At 37.5% G+C, this 22,235-nt stretch overlaps 1 protein-coding gene and 1 pseudogene across 2 annotated transcripts in view; both read left to right on the top strand.

Moving 5' to 3' along the window:
• WDR35 (WD repeat domain 35) overlaps window positions 1-22,235 on the top strand; it is a 63,354-nt gene that overhangs the window by 14,700 nt on the left and 26,419 nt on the right. Inside the window, exons 10-12 of one of the 2 annotated variants that reach the window (XM_032866895.1) lie at window positions 2,492-2,677; window positions 7,568-7,600; window positions 7,959-8,019. In XM_032866895.1, the coding sequence (XP_032722786.1) occupies window positions 2,492-2,677; window positions 7,568-7,600; window positions 7,959-8,019 (280 nt within the window). The remainder of the gene's footprint in view (window positions 1-2,491; window positions 2,678-7,567; window positions 7,601-7,958; window positions 8,020-22,235) is intronic. The other variant, XM_032866896.1, reaches the window with a different exon arrangement.
• Window positions 4,816-5,423, top strand: LOC116873197 (annotated as a pseudogene).

Here is a 22,235-nt window from a genome sequence, read left to right as displayed (position 1 = left end):
GGAAATACTTCAGCCCATCTCTCTACCTGCTGGTGCCTTCTATTGGCTGGACCCAACTGGAAACCGGAAGGCAACGTAGCCTGCGTGTTGCAGTTCATAGAAATCAGTCTCCAGGGAACAGCAGGGTAAAGAAGATCAGAGAGAGGGAATGGATCAGAAGGGGGAAAATGAGAATAAATAGCATAATTCTAATCAATATTTAAAAAAAATATTTTACTTATTTATTTATTTCTGAGAGAGTAACAGGAAGGTGGGTGAGGGAGAAGCAGGCTCCCCACTGAGCAGGGAGCCCGCTGCAGGGCTTGATCCCAGGACCCTGGGATCCTGACCTGACCCGAAGGCAGATGCTTAACTGACTGAGCCACCCCGGTGCCCCAATACTAATCAATATCTTATCTTATATTTAACACTTGACTCAAAACAAATTTGGAAGTATGAGGTTAATCAATCTGGTAAACTACTAAGAATATTTGTTATGGAAAACCTACTTCATTTTTAAAAGGCAAACCACCCTGGAGAACTGTCTGATTTTAGGACTGGGAAGGGAAAAGTCCAGGATGAACCTGGAGTCTCTGATAGTGCCAGAAAGTAAGGACGTGCTCAAAACAGCAGGATGGGGCATATCAAAGAGACCAAGAGCCAACCTGGAAGAGCTCCCAGCGGCCAAAACCGGAACACCCTGAGCAACAAAATAAATGATGTAACTTTGGATTGTAACCAAATTATAAAATAAATGTCCATGAGCAAGAGCTGATCTAAAATGAATTATTTAAATAAACAGAGGGGAAGAAACAAATCTTACAGAAGTATTCGAATTACTTAGATACTACCCCCTCCAGTCCCTTGATTCCCTAACTTGAACGTGAGTTGCATTTAGTGACTCACTCCCGAAGAGCAGGCTATGGAAAGGGGAAAAAAGAAAGCCACTTAGGAGAGACCTAGCGGACACCACCTTGTCTAGGAGATCAAGGCTAGCATTATCAAGCGATGTCACATGGATCTCATGTATCCCCGATGTGGCAGATGAGAAGAGCTCTTTGCTTCTGTGATGATCTCGCTAAGAACTGAAAATCCCACTCTAAACAGGAGAAAAACGTCAGACAAACCCGAACTGAAGGACATTCTGCAGAATACCTGACCGGTACTCCTTAAAACCGTCTAGGTCATTAAAAAGAAGGGAAGACTGAGAAAGCATCACAGCCCAGGGGAGTCTAAGGAGATCTGACACTACATATAATGCATCCCAAATAGGACTCTGGGACAGAAAAAGGACATTAAGAAAAAAACTGGTGAAATCCAAATAAAGTGTGAAGTTTAGTTAATAGGACTGGATCAGTGCTGGTTTCTTAGTTGCAACAAATGTACCACAGTAGTGTAAGATATTAACAATAGGTAGAGGGGTATAGGGAACTCTGTATTATCCTTGTAACTTCAAAAAAAATTTTTTTTAGACTGAGAGCATGTGCAAGTAGTGGGGGGGGGGCACATAAGGAGAGGGAGAGAGAGAATCTTAAACATGCTCTACACCCAGTGCAGAGCCTGACACGGGGCTCGATCTCATAACCCTGAGATCATGACCTGAGCTGAAATCCAGAGACGGACACTTAACCAACTGAGCCACGCAGGAGCCCCTATCCTTGTAACTTTTGTATAAATCTAAAATTATTTTAAAGTAAAAAGTTTATTTGAAAAATAATCATGGTATAAAAGGTAAGTATGCCTTAGTTTTGAATAGTAAACACAGTCATAATAATATCAGTTCTGAATGCTGATTTATTAAAAATTAGGTATGAATATATTGGGAGAGTTAGCCAAGAGAAAGAAGTTCCATTATGTTCTGTGAGTTCCACCATCAATCCGTGTATGATATGGAGATAAATAACAAAACAGTCAAAGTTCAGAGTTGTAAATGACTACCCCTGGGAGGAAATTAGTCTGCGGGGTCTGCATTTTATTTTTTTTTTAAATTAACCACATAGAATTATTTGATTTTAGACTATGTGCACATGTTACTCTGGTGAAAACAAATGTAGAAAATGTGGATGGGGAAAAAAAAAGCAAAGCATCTGTTTTTGAATTTTGGCTTGGGGACCCAGAATTTAAACTTTTGATAGGGATCATTCTTCCCTGTTGTCCCCCATGCAGCTGTTAATGACTATTGAAAAATCTGAAATTTTCACCACTGAAGCTTAAATCTTACAATTGAAAATAAGGAAAGTTAAAATAAATTTATTTTTGTAGTACATTCTTTGTTTGATAACTATATTACCTTTAGATCTTTGTTGTTGTTGTTATTTTACTGAGAAAAGGTATTAAGGTGAATGTTCAGTCCTTCTATCTTCTATTCCTGAAGAAGATATTTGGTCAGCATCAAAAAACCACATATTTACAGTATATAATAAGATTTTTCTTTAACAGTGTTAAATGTTCTTTTTCTCTTTCTCTCCCTCTCTTCTTCCCTCCTGTCCTTTGCTCCTTCCTTTCTTCCTAGTGGGGTTATTGCTCAAACACTGTCGTTTATGCTTATACCAGACCTGATCGTCCAGAGTATTGTGTTATCTTTTGGGATACGAAAAATAATGAGAAATATGTTAAATATGTGAAGAGTCTCATTTCGATTACTACTTGTGGAGATTTCTGCATTTTGGCTACAAAAGCTGATGAAAACCATCCTCAGGTGGGTGTTCGTTTCTGTGTTAAAACTAAGATGGGTTGGCCTCTACCTTTTCCAGCATAGCCTCTGTACTGGTAGGTACAGCAGAGTGTTGGGTCTACTGGCCGTGTCTGTCTAGACCTCTGTTTTGAAAAATTATGTGGCTCCGTTGGTTCTCTGTCCCATTTTTTTTTTTCCCTCCAGTCAGCGAATCCATTAGCATTTCATATTGACCAGTTCAGTACGGAAGATTTTTTCTTTTAAGATATATTTCAAGTGCCATAATCCTTTTCCAAGTTAAAATTCCACAAGAAAAAATGAATATCCAGATGTCGAGTATAAATGCTCAAGAAATTATGTAATGATGTCCATTATAACATTTTGGGTAGCTTTGACATTGAGAAATATACTTTTATTTGGAATTATAGTGCTTTCAAAATCAATGTCTCAGTGTAAAATAAATAATGTAAATAATGCCTTTTTTAAAAGTATGCTAACAATTCAGATATTTGCAGAAGCATATAAATTTTTTAAAAAGGGTTACCATTGTCTTTGGCTGGGTTATAGATTATTTTATCCCATTAAAAAGTATAGAGTTTTTAGTTTAAGGAGCCCGTTTGAACAGCCACCTTTGGCTCTGTTCTCTCCTGAAACTCACAAAACAACAATAATGGTATTTTTTAAAAAGTCATAAGCCCATAGGGACCAGAAAGGGAGAGGAAATGGCAACATAGTTTTGGGGGTTAAAGAGTAGGTGGATTAGTGGTAATGACCTTAGCAGACCTAAGAAAGCTGAATCCCAAGTCATCAATGGAGAAAGCAAAGAAGTAACTGGTTTTCATCCCAGAATCCTGAAGAGACACAGGACAGGACTTAATAGTACCTGGTAGGAGAAACAAACAAATGGGAAAACAATTTGGAAGTACTAGAGATTATGCGAGAAGGAGAGAGAAAAAAAAAACAAACGGCATATAAAGAATCCTGTCTGAGGAATCTGACCCGTTCAAGAGAAAAGACCTCTTAAAGTTACTCCTATGGGGAGTCCCCAAGGAAAGATCCCTGCCCCATCACCTTACTGTGAAGACCAGAGTCATGGGGCTCACTCATAAACAAATAGATTCCAAACAGCTTTTCAGTATCTTTCTCTTAAGTCGAAGAAGATAGACAAGGATTATCAGACATTTGAGAAAAGCATCTCATTGAACAGACACAAAGAAATAAACACAAAGAGAAAAGGATTGGGAGGAAGCAGAGACTCTGCAGGGAGAAGAACAATGCCGAAGAATCTTCCTAGAGTTAAGAGATGCTACATCCGTAAAAAGGAAGGGACGCAAAAAAAAAAAAAAAAAAAAAAGGAAGGGACGCTATAGAAAAGGAGGTTTTTGGATATTACAAATATGATAAGAGCAATGAAAAATTTGGCAGAGGAGTTCAAAGATAAAATGAAGGAAAACTCCTGTAAAGTGGAACAAAAAGACAAGGAAATTGAAAACATGAGGGAATAGATAGGAAAGTCAGAGGACCGGACCTGGAAGTTCGATGAGCATGCAAAGTGGAGGAGAGTGATTCTGAAGAAAATATCCAAGAAAATTTCCCTTGAGTTTCTAGATTGAAAGTGCCTTGCTCAGTGAATGAAAATATTTCCACATCAAGGCACATTGTTGTGAAATTTCAGAACACTGGGGGTAGAAAGATCCTTCATAAGCTTTCAGAAAGGGGCGTCTGGGTGGCTCAGTGGGTTAAAGCCTCTGCCTTCGGCTTGGGTCATGATCTCAGGGTCCTGGGATGGAGCCCTGCATTGGACTCTCTGCTCAGCAGGGAGCCTGCTTCCCTCTCTCTCTCTCTGCCTGCTTCTCTGCCTGCTTGTGATTTCTGTCAAATAAATAAATAAAATCTTAAAAAATAAAATAAATAAAATATTTAAAAAAATAAAATGGGGGTGGCGCCTGGGTGGCTCAGTGGGTTAAGCCTCTGCCTTCGGCTCGGGTCATGATCTCAGGGTCCTGGGATCGAGCCCTGCATCGGACTCTCTGCTCAGCAGGGAGCCTGCTTCCTCCTCTCTCTGCCTGCCTCTCTGCCTACTTGTGATCTCTGTCTGTCAAATAAATAAATATCTTTAAAAAAAAAAAAAAAAGCTTTCAGAAAAACAGACTCCCCAGGGTCAGATGTCATCATGGCATTCAACTTGTCAATGGTGATACTTTGGAGAATTGCTTTTGAAATTTTGAGGGAAAATGATTTCCCATCTTGAATTCTGTATGTTCAGCAAACTATAAATTACAATGAAGGTGGGAGGCAGATTGTCCTTCTGGCGTGAAGGTTTTGAATGAGATGATGTCGCCCGTGCTTGTCTCTCTGCTCATCAAGCTTGGTCACTACTCTGCCTATTTCTTGGAGTTGCCTATGGAGCCAAACTCAAGTTACCTGAAACCTTGGGCAGAAGAGGAAGAGAGGAGAGCGGCTGAGGAGAAAAAGAAATAGGATGAACAGAAATGGATTGAGAGAGAACTGGCAGTAGCCCAAGATGACAGCATACTAAAGTGAGCCTGCCGTTCTGTGGAATGGTGTGGATGAATAAAGCTTTCTGTGTTGTGTGAAAAAAAAAAAATAAAATAAAATGAAGGTAGGCAAAAGACATTTTTAGATGTACAAGGTCACCAAAAAATTTACCTTCCAAGCTTTCTTAGTTGCTTTAGGATATGGCCAATCAGAATGAGGACTAGACCAAGAAAGAGGAAGAAATTGGTAACCTGAGAGCAATGGTGAAGAGTGGTACCAGCTGACAGTGTGTGGCATGCCTGCGGTGTCATCAGATGACAGCATGTCCCGTGGTTCCAGAGGAAACTCAAGATGAAATTAATAGAACACTTAATGTGGTTGAACCCTTAAGAGGGGACTTAAGTTAGCAATCAATACAGAGAACCTAGCAAAGAGAAAAAATAAAGACAAATTACCAACCGCAGGGAAAGCAAAATGCACTTGAAAGGAGAATAAATTGTGACATACTTACAACTCAGCGATGAATAACACTTGTATAGTCAAAGTGATGTTTTTTAAATGAATTTTTTAATTAAGTGGATTTTTAATTAAATAGAGCCTTTTTATTTGGAGTGTAATGACCATATTAACCCCTGAAATTCTGATCTAACAAAATGGTAGGTGGAAAGCTGGAGGCAAAGGAGTGCGCCCCTGTGTTGGGTGCTGGGAAGGGGGCTGAAAGAGAGTTACATACCTGTCTGTGATAGTGGGAAGTCAGAGAATGTCCCAGATTGAAACTGAGCAAAACAAGACCTAGCATCATAAACACATTACTTAGATTTGTGGGGGTAAATATTAAAACGATGAGTTAAAGGAGCTGAAAGTTGTTACTTCAGGGAGCAGAAAATGGGAAGTTGGGAGGAACTTCTGTTTTTTAGTAAGAAGTCTTATGGAACTACTTCATTCTTTAACCTTCAGCATGTAGATTATATGTGGATTAAAAAATACAAGTTATTTGTGGCACTTTATGGCAGTAAATCAGCTCATTTTAAGTAGTGGAATAATAAATTATATTTCGATATAATTTTTGTCCTTTAGTTTCTTAGAAAGTTTTTTAAACATTCTTCTATTTTTTCATTCAAATTTTAATTTTGTTTATTTTTAAAAGATTTTATTTATTTGTTTTTAAAGAGAGAGAGAAGCCTGTGTGCCTGCATGTGAATGGGGCAGGATGGGGGGTGGTGGGGGGGAGGGGGGAAGGGCAGAGAGAGAAGGAGAGAATCTCAAGCAGACTCTGTTGTCAGCATGGAGCCTGATGCAGGGCTTGATCTCAGGACCCTGAGATCATGACGTGAGCCAAAATCAAGAGTCAGACTGTCAACTGACTGAGCCACCCAGGTGCCCCTAAATTTTTAACTTGAATCCCAGTATTATTAACACACAATGTTATATTAGTTTCAGGTGTACAATATAGCAATTCAACAGTTCTACACATGACTCACTGCTCATCTTGACAAGTGTACTCTTAATCTCCTTTACCTATTTCAGCCGTCCCCCCAGCCTGCCTCCATCAGTTTGTTCTCTAGAGTTAAAGTCTGTTTCTTGGTTTGTCTCTCTCTTCTTTTCTTTGCTCATTTGTTTTGTTTCTTAAATTCATATGAGTGAGATCATATGGTCTTTGTCTTTCTCTGACTTATGTTGCTTAGCATTATACTCTGTAGCTCCAAGCATGTTGTTGCAAATGGCAGGATTTCATTCTTTTTTTTTTTAATGGCCGAATAATATTCCATCATATGTATCGATACACAACATCCTCTTTATCCATTCATCTGTTGATGGAGACTTGGGCTGCTTCCATAGTTTAGCTATTGTAAATAAAGCTGCAGTAAACATAAGAATGCATTTATCTCTTTGAATTGTTGTTTTTATATTTTTTGGGTAAATACTCAGTTGTGCGAGTCCCCAGTCATGGGCTGGTTCTATTTTTAACTTTTGAAGGAACCTCCATACTGTTTTTGACAGTGGCTCTAATGGTTTGCATTCCCACCAACAGTGCATAAAGATCCATTTAGTTTATATTTATGGAATTAAAGAAGTTTTACTTGAGAAACTGAAAAATGAAAGAGAAAGACTGTAAATAGTACATAGAGAATTGGTTTATTTGAAATCATTCTTTTCAGGAGAACATCTAAGTAAAATAGTATTCTTAGCACAAGATAATAGAAAAGGTGACTAACAGTAAGAAAAATGAAATTATCAACTTTAGAATAATATGGTGTAAAGTGTGCATTATACTTGATTATTTTCCCTAATATTAATTACTGGTAATTGTGTTTGTGCTAACTAGTGGGCATTGTAAATCATTTTTCGCCAGATTGGATTATGTTTTTTTCTGAGTTAACTGATTTTTTCTGAATTTTTTATATTGCTTCAAAGGAGGAGAACGAGATGGGAACATTTGGTGCAACGGTAACAAATTAGTTCTTATGTAGGATGAAAATGAGTTTTGAGGTTACAGCTGATCAGGAATTTTAGAAGTATAAATAATGAAAAGTAGCCAGTATAGTTGTGCTTCTTAGGTGGCCTCTTAAAAAACAGTGTTCCATTAGTTGGAACTTGTTTTGAACTGATTTGAGGAATCAGCCTTGTTTTAATTTTAATTCATGTTTCTTTATGTTTAATGCTGTAGATTATGTTCTTTGCACTTAACAGTCTTTTCAGTTATTTCCCAGTTGTGATACTTTAAAGAGATAAGCATGATATTTTAAGCATTGTTTCCTTTATCGTAAAGAAGCAGAAATTCTGATACTCTGTTTTTTGTTCACAGTTTGTGCTAGTTCTTTGTAATTCTATTGGAACACCTTTGGATCCCAAATATATTGATATTGGTAAGGAAATGTTAATGTCTATTCCTTCTTTAATCAAATTTTATTTGTAACACTAATTTAAAAACCTAACAATTGTATTATTAAGTAAAATGCTATTCTCCAAAATAAGGATGACAGTTCTTCCTGGTTTGCCAAGTCCAGCACCAGTTTATGCCTATTATCGTGGTAAAATTATTAATAATGCTCCACTTCACCTGTCAGAAGTATCCTGTTTAATAGAATAAATTATAGATTACTGTATCTAAAAGCCACAGTAATCTCACGACTGCTATACTGCCATCATTTGCTTTCAATGGGAAATATAATTGTATAAGAATTGGTATGCAGCATAATGATTAGCATGCAATAAACTGAGGATTATAGAAAGAATTTTGCTGTTAAACCACTTTTATTATTAATAAACTGCTTGTAAATACCTCTCTTCCATAAAAACACTTTAGCTGCTTGTAAAAGTGCATTTGCTCTTTCCAGATTTTTCTAATGAAATCAGTCTATTAATAGGGACAGCTTTCAAAAATTCCTGACTTTGTTTTCAGAAGACATTTGTTACTTTAGATTTACAATTCCCTCTAGCCAACAGCTATGAAAGTCACCATTAAAAAATTGCATGTCTTACTCTTAAATTTTTTCTTAAAAATCATTACCAAATATTTTGTTGCCATTTCACTGCAACTTCCAAAAGTAACATTTTTTTAAAGTGTGATAGTTTATTGGATATGGTATTAGAAAAGTTAATAGATTTCAGAAATTGAAAACCCATTGAATTATTTTCTGAATCTGAGAGCTCGTCTTTTTTTTTAGGTTTCCTATTCAATCTTAATCAAATGTTAGTGTCTGTCCTCTGTATTTTGCTAAACTTTTTGGGTGATACAAGCAAATGTGAGAAATACTGGCTTCAAAGATTTTATGCTCTCTGTTCAGGGTCGTGGTAACTCACTGTTATATAGTGAAACTTTTCAACTTCATGTCTTACGTTCATTGTTACTTAGCCATATGTTTACATATGTGCACACATGTATATGTTATTGTTCCTTGTTAAAAGTCTTCCCTGAAATTCTTACAGATTCTTGTTACATGAATGTCTTCTGTTAGAAACATAACAGTCTTTAAGATGTGAATTCTGTCAGTCTTTAGATTATATGCTTTTTCTTTTGATATCAAAAGTTCTAACATAGAATAATGATGATACGTTTAGCCACAAAGTAATTTTGATCACAGGTAGTCTTTTTTTTTTTTTTTTCATAAAGCCAGATGTCAATCCCTCACCTTCATAAAATGGCCAATACTTGAGGGCATGATTATTTATATTTTTGAGTCTCGAAACTTTTTTTTTTTTTTTTTTTTTTTTGCTGTCTCGCTGGCTGAAATTTTAACAAACAGTTCTTTCATTGGTCTGCAGTAAACCCAGCCAAGGACTCAACATTTTTGTTTCATACATATCCTGTAAAATTCCTTTTTTTCAGTTTGTATGCCAAATTTTCATGAGGACCAGAGGCTAAAACGAAAAAAGTATGCAACTGATGTTGTTCTGGAAAGTGTAATTTTTCTTGTGCTACCTACTCTTCCTCCTGACAATCTCTATAGAAACTTTTTAAAAGAACTTCATACTTTATTATAGAAGCTTAGTCTATGGGACTCTTGTTCTATACATAAACGAGTTAGGTACCCATTTTTGGTGCTCTTCCTTTGCACCCTTAAAATACCTTTGGTGCACTTCTATTGACAGTAGTGCTTTTTACTGGGCACTATGATTATCAATTTTCTTGTTTGTCTTCCCCACAAGATGTTGAGCTTCTTAAGGATCTATGTCTTACTCATTTCTGTATCTCCTCTACCTAACACTATGCTTACCCCATAACAAATGTTTATTGAATGTATGGAAAATATTTATTTTCTATCACGAAAATAGAAAATGATAATTCACTTATTTAGCAATAAATAAATTCAGTGAGTTTCAGGTCCTGTGCCAGGCATCTGGAGTTATAAGAAATTGACTATGAAACTTGCTGTAGGATATTTAAAGAAATAATGAAATACAGTTACTCCATTGAACACTGGCTTACTGCTTGCTCCCCATTTGTGTGGTCAGTTTTGTGCTGGGTATTGGATAAGTGCATGTTGGTGAGTAAGGACACCAGGGACATCTTTCCTACTTAATTTCATTTGACCTGAATTTTGAAGATGAGTATTTCTTCAGGTGACTTTTTAAGGAGAGAAAACAGCATCTGCAGAGGATTGAAGGCATGGAAAGTGCCTGGAAAGTATCAGGTGCCTGTCCTTTAGCCATTTTGGTGGGACCATGTCAGTGGTTTTCTAGTGATGGTCTCTAACACATGCAGTGAGTCCTACATATAATCTAGAAATAGGCAATTTGATGAAAACATGTCAGTGCAGTTTCAGTTTACCAGCTCTTTAAGGGGCTCAGAAATGAATAAGTAGAAAAGTAGGGGAACATTACAGATGTAGACATTTATTTTAGGCCTCAGCATTAAAATATTACAAGCAGGTTTCACTTATATGTGAATTCCTAGATTAAGTTATTTTACATCCTTGCTTGCTTAGTAACTACAGCTTCTTAATGTTACAAAGTTCAGTTAATGGAAGCATAAATTTTTTTATTAGTTTCAGAGGTAGAATTTAGTGATTCATCAGTTGCATATAATACCCGGTGTTCATTATATCAAGTGCCCTCCGTAATGCCTTCCTTAATGCCCATCACCCAGTTATCTCCCACCCACCTCCCCTCCAGCAGCCCTCAGTTTGTTTTCTGGAGTTCACTCTCTTATGGTTTGCCTTCCTCTCGGTTTTCATCTTACTTAATTTTTCCTTCCCTTCTCCTGTGTTCATTTGTTTTGTTTCTTAAATTCCACATGAGTGAAATCATATGGTGTTTGTTTTTCTCTGACTTATCTTGCTTAGTGTAATACCTTCTAGTTCCATCCGTTGTTGTTGCAAATGGCAAGATTTCATTCTTTTTGATGGCTGAGTAATGTTCCAGTGTGTGTGTGTGTGTGTTTGTGTGTATGTACACACTGCATCTTTTTTATCCATTCATCTGTTGATGGACATCTGGGCTGCCCCTTCAAATCACTATGTTTGCATCCTTTGGATAAATACCTAGTACTGCAATTGCTAGGTCATAAGTTAGCTCTATTTTTAACTTTCTGAGGAACCTCCATACTGTTTTCCAGAGTAGCTGCACCAGTTTGCATTCCCAAGAGTGTAAGAGGGTTCTCCTTTCTCCATATCCTCGCCAATATCTGTTGTTTCCTGACTTGTTAATTTTAGCCATTCTGACTGGTGTGAGGTGGTATCTCATTTTGGTTTTGATTTGTATTTCTCTGATGCTGAGCAATGTTGAGCGTTTTTTCATGTGTCTGTTAGTCATTTGGACGTCTTCTCTGGAGAAATATCTCTTCATGTCTTCTGCCCATTTCTTGACTGGACTTTTTGTTTTTTTGGGCGTTGAGTTTGATAAGTGCTTTATAGATACTAGCACTATACTTTATGGATATTAGCACTTTATCTGATAAGACATTTGTAAATATCTTCTCCCATTCTGTAGGTTGCTTTTAGTTTTGTTGACTGTTTGCTTTGCTGTGCAAAAGTTTTTTATTTTGATGTCCCAATAGTTCCTTTTTGCTTTTGTTTCTCTTGCCTTTGGAGACATGTCTAGGAAGGAGTTGCTCTGGCTGATGTCAAAGAGGTCCCTGTATCCTCCTTAGGATTTTGATGGATTCCTGTCTCACATTTAGGTCTTTCATTCATTTTGAGTTTACTTTTGTGTATGGTTTTAAAAGAGTGGTCCAGTTTCATTCTTCTGCATGGGGCTGTCCAATTCTCCCAACACCATTTGTTGAAGAGATTGTCGTTTTCTTAAAATTTTTTTCCCAAGATTCTAGATATTTGAAAATTTTTTTCCCAGATGATGAATAGTTGAGAAGGACATGGAGTGCTTTTAACCTGGTTGTGTTCTTTTTCTAAAATGTTCTGTTAAAATTTGGATTCTTTTTCCTGGAGGTTTAGTTCTAGGAAACTAAGAACAAATCCACCTGGATCGGGTAGACCTTTTAATGAAGATCTAGCACAATTTTTGTAGATAGGATTATCTACCCATATGAGTTTGCTGAAATTACTACCTGCTGGTTCAAAAGAATGTATGTTTCAGGTACATTTGTATTTGTTTTTTGTATTGATCCGTGGGTTTGTGTGTGATTTTTTTTATAAAAACCTATGTAGGTAATAAAGGTAAAGACAATAATAGTAACCACATCTAATTCTTATTAACCCTTAATGAGAAGCCATATGGCATAGTGGTTAAGGACATGGCTTCTGGAGACAGATTAACAGGGCTTGTGTCCCACCTTCTCCCACTTCCCAGCTGTGTGCTTCAGCAAGTTATGTAATCCCTCCATCTTTCTGGGTCTTCATCTGCTACATGCAGGTAATAATGCCTGCCTCATGGAGTAGTTGTGTGAGTGAGAATAGATACTATGGAGTATGTTCGTTATATATTAACATAATCATATATTGTACATAGTTAGCAATTATAATTAGTATATTATAATATATACTGGTATATATATTTTATATATATAAAATATTTTATATTATATATAAATGTTTATGTATAAATATAAATATATTATATATTTAAATATAATATATAAAATATATATAATATAAATATTTAAATATATATCTATATAAATATAAATATAATATAAATATATAATATGTAAATATTATATATAAATATTTATATATTTTTATATATGAATATATATGAATATGAATATATATGAATTATATATATATATAAAATTCAATAAATACTGGCTTTGAAGTGATTAGTAAGCCTTTATTCTATTCCAGGCACTGTACTGTGCTTTATGTTTAGGATCTCTTTTAATCTTTAAGCAGCTGTATAAAGTTGGTATTATTATCATCTTCAGTTGCAGTGAGTAAACTGAGGTTCAGAGAGAATAAGTGATTTATCTAAGGCCACAGAGTTAAGCAAGTACCTGTTGCTTGAATCTCAAAAGTCTGACTCTTTCATTAAACCACTAACATTTTACTTTTGAATTAATCAGGCTAACGATTAGTTATTGTGATTATTTAGGATGTATCAAAAAGGAACCAGACTCCTGGGTGGCTCAGTAGGTTAAGTGCCTGCATTCAGCTCAGGTCATGGTCCCAGGGTCTTGGGATTGAGCTGCATGTCTGGCTCCCTGCTCAGCGGGAGCCTGCTTCTCCCTCTCCTCCCCACTTGTGCTCTTTCTTGCTATCTCTGTTACTACCTCTCTCAAATAAATAAAAAAATCTTAAAAAAAGAGAAAGGAACATGAATATAATTTAGTTGTAGGTAAACAGTGGATAGAGGAATAATTTTATATACTTAAGAAAAATTGTATTTTATTAGAAAATAGTTTAAAAGTTTGTGATCTTCCTTCATATCATACTGAGGGCATAATATTTGGCATTAGGGTGTCTGTAGTAGAATTTACTAAACATTTAACAAATGTGTTAGGATTTAGTGGAGAGCGGGGGTCAGAGAAAGCTGAGCAAAGCCTGGGCCTGGCATGCAAGTTCATCCCACTCCGCACTCCCCGGGGCTTTGCTACCCTTTTCCAGGACTGCGGTTCAACCCCTTGTCTATAGGAAAGGCTTCTGGCTCCCTCTAGAGTTTAATAATAGTATCTATTTTGAATAGAAAAATCTTGACAATTATAATGAAAACAAAATTTTTTTTTAGTATGATTCAACTATACTGAATTACTTAGCATGTAAAAATTCTTGAATTTGAAACCCAAAGTTGGTAATCTACTCAATTAACATTTTACCATTAGCTGGTTTCTAATTCTTTGTCCACTTTCTAAGTCTCTTACTGCCTTAAATATCTACTTGGACTGCAGCAAGAGCTCCCTAAATGGTAGCTGCTATTAACACCATTCCTTTATTCTGGCCATGTGAATACTTTGCTTAATATTTAATAAAACATAAGTTTTACACTATTCTAATCATTCATGATTTTAGAAAATAGGTACGAAACTGATCTTTATGAAAGATTTTTTTTGTTGTTTTAATATATTTTGTGTGTGTGTGCTTAGTTTTGTGGTGTTTAGTTTGTTTTGTGACCATGGGCAAGTTATTTTACTTATTTATTCCTCATTTTTAAGTTTTTAAGATAGACTTCATAAGACTGTGTCATCAAAGGGCACACAGAAGGGGGCGCCTGTGTAGCTCAGTGGGTTAGGCCTCTGCTTTCAGCTCAGGTCATGATCTCAGGGTCCTGTGATCCAGCCCTGCATCAGGCTCTTTGCTCAGCAGGGAGCCTGCCCCTCCCCCGGCCTTCCTCTCTGCCTATGTGATCTCTCTCTGTCAAATAAATAAAATCTTTTGGGTCCTGGGATCAAGCCCTGTTTAGGGCTCTTTGCTCAGTGGTGAGCTTGCTTCTCCCTCTCCCTCTGCCTTCCATGCTCCCTGCTTGTACTCTCTCTCTTTTTCTCTCTCTCTGTCAAATAAATAAATAAAATTTAAAAGAAAAACAGAACAGATGAAAAAAAGTTATATGTTTAGGAGAATATTTTCCAAAATTAGGAAGGGACTTTGGAGAATTTTCTTTTCTAAATTAATGAGGAAATATAAGACGTGAGATCAGAGGGAAGAATACAGGCCCAAACCAAGCAGTAATAATAGTGGGGACAGGAGGAGGGAGTGGGATTTGATTTATCTTTTCATCAGTTAATGGACATTTGGGCTATTTCTACTTTTTGGCTATTCAAAACAATGCTGTCTGAACATTTGCGTGTGAACTTTTGTGTGGACATGTGTTTTCATTTCTCTCGGTTATATACCTAGGAGTGGAGTTGTTGGGGCATATGGTAACTCTGTATTTAACATTTGGAGAAACTGACAAACTATTTTTCAAAGTGGATGCACCACTTTTATTTTCCTACCATTTCTGTACATCCTTGGCAATACTCATTAATGTCTAGCCTTTTGATTCTAGCCATTAAAACAGGAGAGAAGTAGTATCTCATTGTGGTTTTGATTTGCATTTGCTTGATGGCTAATGCTGTTGAACATCTTTTCCTTTGCTTGCTGGCTGTTTGTATATCTTCATTGGAGAAATGTCTGTTCAGATTTTTTGCCCATTTTTTTTAATTGTTACTATTTTTATTTTTATTTTTTATTAACATATAATGTATTATTTGTTTCAGGGGTACAGGTCTGTGATTCATCAGTCTTACACAATTCACAGCACTCACCATAGCACATACCTTCCCCAATGTCCATCACCCAGCCACCCCATCCCTCCCACCTACCTCCCCTCTGGCATCCCTCAGTTTATTTCCTGAGATTAAGAGTCTCTTATGGTTTGTCTCCCTCTCTGGTTTCGTCTTGTTTCATTTTTCCCTCCCTTCTCCTATCATCCTCTGTCTTGTTTCTTAAATTCTTCATATCAGTGAGATCGTATGATAATTGTCTTTCTCTGATTGACTTATTTCCCTTAGCATAATACCCTCTAGTTCCATCCATGTCATTGCAAATGTCAAAATTTTTTTGATGGCTGCATAATATTCCATTGTATATATACTACATTTTCTTTATCCATTCATCTGTGGATGGACATCTAGGCTCTTTCTATAGTTTGGCTATTGTGGACATTGCTGCTATAAACATTGGGGTGCACATGCCCCTTTGGATCACTACATTTGTATCCTTAGGGTAAATACCCAGCAGTGCGATTGCTGGGTCATAAGGTAGCTCTATTTTCAACTTTTTGTGGAACCTTCATGCTGTTTTCCAGAGTGGGCTGCACCAGCTTGCAGTCCCACCAACAGTGGAGGAGGGTTCCCCTTTCTCCGCATCCTCGCCAGCATCTGTCGTTTCCTGACTTGTCAGTTTTAGCCATTCTGACAGGTGTGAGGTGGTATCTCATTGTGGTTTTGATCTGTATTTCCCTGATGCCCAGTGATGTTGAGTACTTCTTCATTTAGAAGTCTTTTTAGAGAAATGTCTGTTCATGTTTTTGGCTCATTTCTTTCTTCTTCTTTTTTTTTTTTTAAAGATAATTGTGGGTTTTTTTTTTTTTTTAAGATTTTATTTATTTGACAGACAGAACACAAGTAGGCAGAGAGGCAGGCAGAGAGAGAGGAGGAAGCAGGCTCCCTGCCAAGCAGAGAGCCCGATGCGGGGCTCGATCCCAGGACCCTGGGATCATGACCTGAGCCAAAGGCAGAGATTTTAACCCACTGAGCCACCCAGGCGCCCCTTCAGCCCATTTCTTGATTGAATTCTTTGTTCTTTGGAAGTTGAGTTTGATAAGTTCTTTATAGATTTTGGATATTAGCCCTTTATCTGAAATGTCATTTGCAAATATCTTTTCCCATTGTCAGTTGTCTTTTGGTTTTGTTGACTGTTTGCTTTGCTGTGCAAAAGCTTTTTATCTTGATGAAGTCCCAATAGTTCATTTTTGTCCTTGCTTACCTTGCCATTTTGTCCTTCATTTTGTCTTTGCTTCCCTTGCCTTTGGTGATGTTTCTGGGAAGAAGTTGCTGTGGCTGAGGTCGAAAAGGTTGCTGCCTGTGTTCTCCTCAAGGATTTTGATGGATTCCTGTCTCACATTGAGGTCTTTTACCCATTTTGAGTCTATTTTTGTGTGTGGTGTAAGGAAATGGTCCAGTTTCATTCTTCTGCATGGGGCTGTCCAATTTTCCCAATACCATTTGTTGAAGAGACTGTCTTTGTTCCATTGGACTTTTCTTTCCTGCTTTGTTGAAGAAACTTAGTTGACCATAGAGTTGAGAGTCCATTTATGGGCTCTCTATTCTGTTCCATTGATCTATGTGTCTTGTTTTTGTGCCACTACCATATTGTTTTTATGATTACAGCTTTGTAGAGCTTGAAGTCTGGAATTGTGATGCCGCCAGCTTTGGTTTTCTTTTTCAACATTCCTTTGGCTATTCAGGGTCTTTTCTAGTTCCATATAAATTTTAGGATTATTTGTCCCATTTCTTTGAAAAAAGTTGATGGTATTTTGATAGGGATTGCATTAAATGTGTAGATTGCTCTAGGTGGCATAGATATTTTCACAATATTTGTTGTTCCAATCCATGAGCATGGAATGTTTTTCCATTTCTTTGTGTTTTCCTCAATTTCTTTCATGAATACTTTATAGTTTTCTGAGTACAGATTCTTTGCCTCTTTGATTAGATTTATTCCTAGGTATCTTATGGTTTTGGGTGCAATTGTAAGTGGGATTGACTCCAGAATTTCTTCTGTCTTGTTGTTGGTGTATAGAAGTGTAACTGATTTCTCTGCATTGATTTTATATGCTGACACTTTACTGAATTCCTGTATGAGTCCTAGCAGTTTTGGAGTGCAGTCTTTTGGGTTTTCCACAGAAAGTATCATATCATCTGCAAAGAGTGAGTTCTTTGCCTTCTTGACTTCTTTGCCTTGCCGATTTGGATGCCTTTTATTTTGTTGTTGTTGTTGTCGGATTGCTGAGGCTACTACTTCTAGTACTATGTTGAATAGCAGTGGTGATAGTGGACATCCCTGCCATGTTCCTGGCCTTAGGGGAAGAGCTCTCAGTTTTTCCCCCATTGAAAATGATACTCACTGTGGGTTTTTCATAGATGGCCTTTATGATACTGAGATATGTACCCTCTATCCCTACACTGTGAAGAGTTTTGATCAAGAAAGGATGCTGTACTTTGTCATTTGCTTTTTCAGCATCTATTGAGAGTATCATATGGTTCTTGTTCTTTCTTTTATTAATGTATTATATCACACTGATTTGTGGATGTTGAACCAACCTTGCAACCCAGGAATACATCCCACTTGGTTGTAATGAATTATCCTTTCAGTGTACTCTTGGATCCTATTGGCTAGTATTTTGGTGGAAGTTTTTGCATCCATGTTCATCAGGGGTATTGGTCTGTAATTCTCCTTTTTGATGGGGTCTTTTTCTGGTTTTGGGATCAAGGTAATGTTGGCCTCATAAAATGAATTTGGAAGTTTTCCTTCCATTTCTATTTTTTGTAACGGTTTCAGGAGAATAGGTATTAATTCTTCTTTCAATGTTTGGTAGAATTTCCCTGGGAAGCCATCTGGGCCTGGGCTCTTGTTTGTTGGGAGATTTTTTATTACTGCTTCAATTTTCTTACTGGTTATGGGTCTGTCAGGTTTTCTATTTCTTCCTGGTTCAGTTTTGGTAGTTTATAGTCTCTAGGAATGCATCCGTTTCTTCCAGATTGTCTAATTTGCTGGCGTATAGTTGCTCATAATATGTTCTTATAATTGTTTTTATTTCTTGGGTGTTGGTTGTGATCTCTCCTCTTTCAGTCATGATTTTATTAATTTGGGTCCTTTCTCTTTCCTTTTTGGTAAGTCTGGCCAGGGGTTTATCAATATTTTTTTTTCCCTTAAGATTTTATTTATTTATTTGACAGAGATCCCAAGTAGGCAGAGAGGCAGGCAGAGAGAGAGGAGGAAGCAGGCTCCCTGCTGAGCAGAGAGCCCGATGTGGGGCTCGATCCCAGGACCCTGGGACCATGACCTGAGCTGAAGGCAGAGGCTTTAATCCACTGAGCCACCCAGGCACCTTTATTAATTCTTTCAAAGAACCAGCTCCTGGTTTCGTTGATCTGTTCTTTTGTTCTTTTGGTTTCTAGTTCATTGATTTCTGCTTTTATCTTTATTGTTTCTCTTTTTCTGCTGGGTTTAGGCTTTATTTGCTGTTTTTTCTCCAGCTCTTTTAGGTAGAGTTAGGTTGCATATTTGAGACCTTTCTTGTTTCTTGAGAAAGGCTTGTATTCCTATATACATTTCTCTTAGGACCACCTTTGATGCATCCCAAAGATTTTGAACAGTTGTGTTTTCATTTTCATTTGTTCCCATGAATTTTTAAAATTCTTTTTTAATTTCCTGATTGACCCATTCATTCTTGGTAAGATGCTCTTTAGCCTCCATGTATTTGAGTTCTTTCCAAATTTCCTCTTGTGGTTGAGTTCTAGTTTCAAAACTTTGTGGTCTGAAGATATGCAGGGAATGATCCCAGTCTTTTGGTACTGGTTGATACCTGATTTGTGACCCTGATGTGATCTATTCTGAAGACTGTTCCATGTGCACTAGAGAAGAATGTGTATTCTGTTGCTTTGGGGTGGAATGTTCTGAATATATCTATGATGTCCATCTAGTCCAGTTTGTCATTTGAAGCCTTTATTTCCTTGTTGATCTTTTGCTTAGGTGGTCTCTCCACTTCAGTGAGGGGGGGTGTTAAAGTCCCTTACTATTATTGTATTATTGTCAATGTGTTTCTTTGATTTTGTTATTAATTGGCTTATATAATTGGCTGCTCCCATGTTAGGGGCATAGATATTTAAAACTGTTAGATCTTCTTGTTGTACAGACCCTTTCAGTATGATATATTGTCCTTCCTCATCTCTTGTTACAGTCTTTGGCTTACAATCTAATTTATCTGATACAAGGATTGCCACCCCAGCTTTCTTTTGTCGTCCATTAGTATGGTAGATTGTTTTCCACCCCCTCACTTTAAATCTGGAGGTGTCTTTGAGTCTAAAATGAGTCCCTTGCAGACAGTATATTGATGGGTCTTGTTTTTTTATCCATTCTGATACCCTTTGTCTTTTGATTGGGCATTTAGCCCATTTACACTCAGGCTAACTACTGAAAGATAAGAATTTAGTGTCATTATATTGCCTGTAAGGTTACTGTTACTGTGTATTGTCTCTGTTCCTTTTTGGTCTATGTTACTTTTAGGCTCTCTCTTTGCTTAGAGGACCCCTTTCAATATTTCCTATAGGGCTGATTTGGTGTTTACGAATTCTTTCAGTTTTTGTTTGTCCTGGAAGGTTTTTATCTCTCCTATTTTCAATGACAGCCTAGCTGAGTATAGTATTCTTGGCTGCATATTTTTCTCGTTTAGTGCTCTGAATATATCATGCCAGTCCTTTCTGGTCTGCCAGTTCTCTGTGGACAGGTCTGCTGCCAGTCTAATATTTCTACTGTTGTAGGTTACAGACCTCTTGTCCTCAACTGCTTTCAGGATTTTTCTCTTTGTCTCTGAGACTTGTTAGGTTTACAATTAGATGACGGGGTGTTGACCTATTTTTATTGTTTTTGAGGGGGATTCTCTGTGCCTCCTGGATTTTGATGTCTTTTTCCTTCCCCAAATTAGGGATGTTCTCTTCTATAATTTGGTCCCATATACCTTCTGCCCCCTCCCCTTTTCTGGGATCCCAATTCTTCTTCTTTTTTTTTTTTAACATACAACGTTTTATTAGCCCCAGGGGTACAGGGCTGTGAATTGCCAGGTTTACACTTCATAGCACTCACCATAGCACATACCTTCCCCAGTGTCCATAAAGGGATCCCAGTTATTCTAATACTGTTTCATCTTACAGTATCACTTATCTCTCGAATTCTCCCCTTGTGATCTAGTAGTTGTTTATCTCTGTTTTTCTCAGGTTCTTTATTCTCCATCATTTGGTCTTCTATATCACTAATTCTCTCTTCTGCCTCATTTGTCCTAGCAGTAAGAGCCTCCATTTTTTATTGCACCTCATTAATAGCTTTTTTGACTTCAACTTGGTTAGATTTTACTTCTTTTATTTCTCCAGAAATTTTCAAGCCCAGCTACCATTTTTATAATCATCATTCCGAACTCTAGTTCTGACATCTTATTTATGTCCCTATTGATTAGGTCCCTAGCAGTTGGTACTGCCTCTTTTTCTTTTTTTTGAGGTGAGTTTTTCCACTTTGTCATTTTGTTCAGAGAAGAATAGGTGAATGAGAGAACAAAATGCTAAAAGGGTAACAACAACCCCAGAAAAATATACACTAAACAAATCAGAAGAGACCCAAAACCAGGGGGAAAAGAAAGGGAAAAAAATGTATGATCAGGCTGGTGAATGGAACAGAGCCACACACTTGATTTTGGGTGTATTTTGGTCTGTTAGAAGAAACTGCCTCCTAAAATTTTAAAGAAAGAAAAACATATATATATACACAAAAAATGAGATTAAGTACAATGAAGGGATAGAATATGAGTATAAAAATGAAAATTAAAAAAGATTTTAAAAAAGGTGTTAAGATGTTGGTTAAAATAGGAAAGACGATAAATTCAAAAAAAAATTAAAAAAGAAAAAAATAAAGAAAAATTTAAAAATTTAACTTTGGAAGACTAAAGAGTCAGGGGAAAAAAGCCATGGATTCTCTGTGCTGTATTTCCCTAGCGCTGAAGTTTTGATGTTCTCATTGATCAGTAACCTTGGTCTTGGCTGGATGTTCTTGCTGATCTTCTGGGGGAGGGGCCCGTTGCTGTGATTCTCAAACGTCTGCCCAAGGCGAATTGCACCACTCTTGTCAGGGGCCATGCTAAGTAATCTGCTTTAGAGGAAGGTATTGAGGATGGTGGCCTCCCAATATCCGGCCCATAGGAGCTGAGAGCTCAGGGCCCACTCCTCAGTGTACCTTCAGAGAAAAGCAGTCAATCCCTCCCAACTCCCTGGTCTCCAGCCACACTTGTGCTCACTTGGGCTGTGACCGAGCATTTCTATCTCTGGCGCACGGCCCTGTTTGGAGTGTCCAAATCCAGCAGATTCCTGCAGTGCGCTCCCGCACTGTTCTTCCTGGTGGAAAAAAGGAGGGGTCTCCCCAGATCTGCCACTTGTGGGGTCCCTGCTCAAAAAGCAGTGGCCTATGCCTTGGATCATGGTTTATGGCAATCCCTAGCTGAGAGCCCACCCCGTGGCTCTGTCTTTGCAGCCAGCTTTCCTGCTCCAATACCGGGGAGCTCTGTCACACTCAGATACCCCCAGTCTTTCTGTGACCTCCCGAGGGTCCTGAGATCACACTGTCCCAGTGAGGGCTCCACCCCCCGCTTAGCCACAGGAGTGATGTCCCTCCACAGAGCAGACTTCTAAAAGTTCTGATTTTATGCTCCGCTGCTCTCTCACTTGCCCGGAGCTGGCTGATGGAGGCTTCTTCCCCTGGTGGTCTATCTTCTGGAATATCCCCTCAGATTCACTTCTCTGCACTTCCTGCTTTCCAGAAAGTGTCACTTTTCTGTTCATAGAATTGCTGCTATTCTTTTTTTTGATCTCCTGTTGAGTTTGTAGGTGTTCAGAATAGTTTGATAACTATCTAGCTGAATTCCTGGGATCAGACAAAATTAGGTCTTC

Source organism: Lontra canadensis, unplaced genomic scaffold, assembly GCF_010015895.1.
Source record: "Lontra canadensis isolate GAN:19392208 unplaced genomic scaffold, GSC_riverotter_1.0 scaffold32, whole genome shotgun sequence".
NCBI lineage: Eukaryota > Metazoa > Chordata > Mammalia > Carnivora > Mustelidae > Lontra > Lontra canadensis.
The sequence above is the reverse complement of the archived record's forward strand: the minus strand, read 5'-3'. Positions and strand labels throughout refer to the sequence as shown.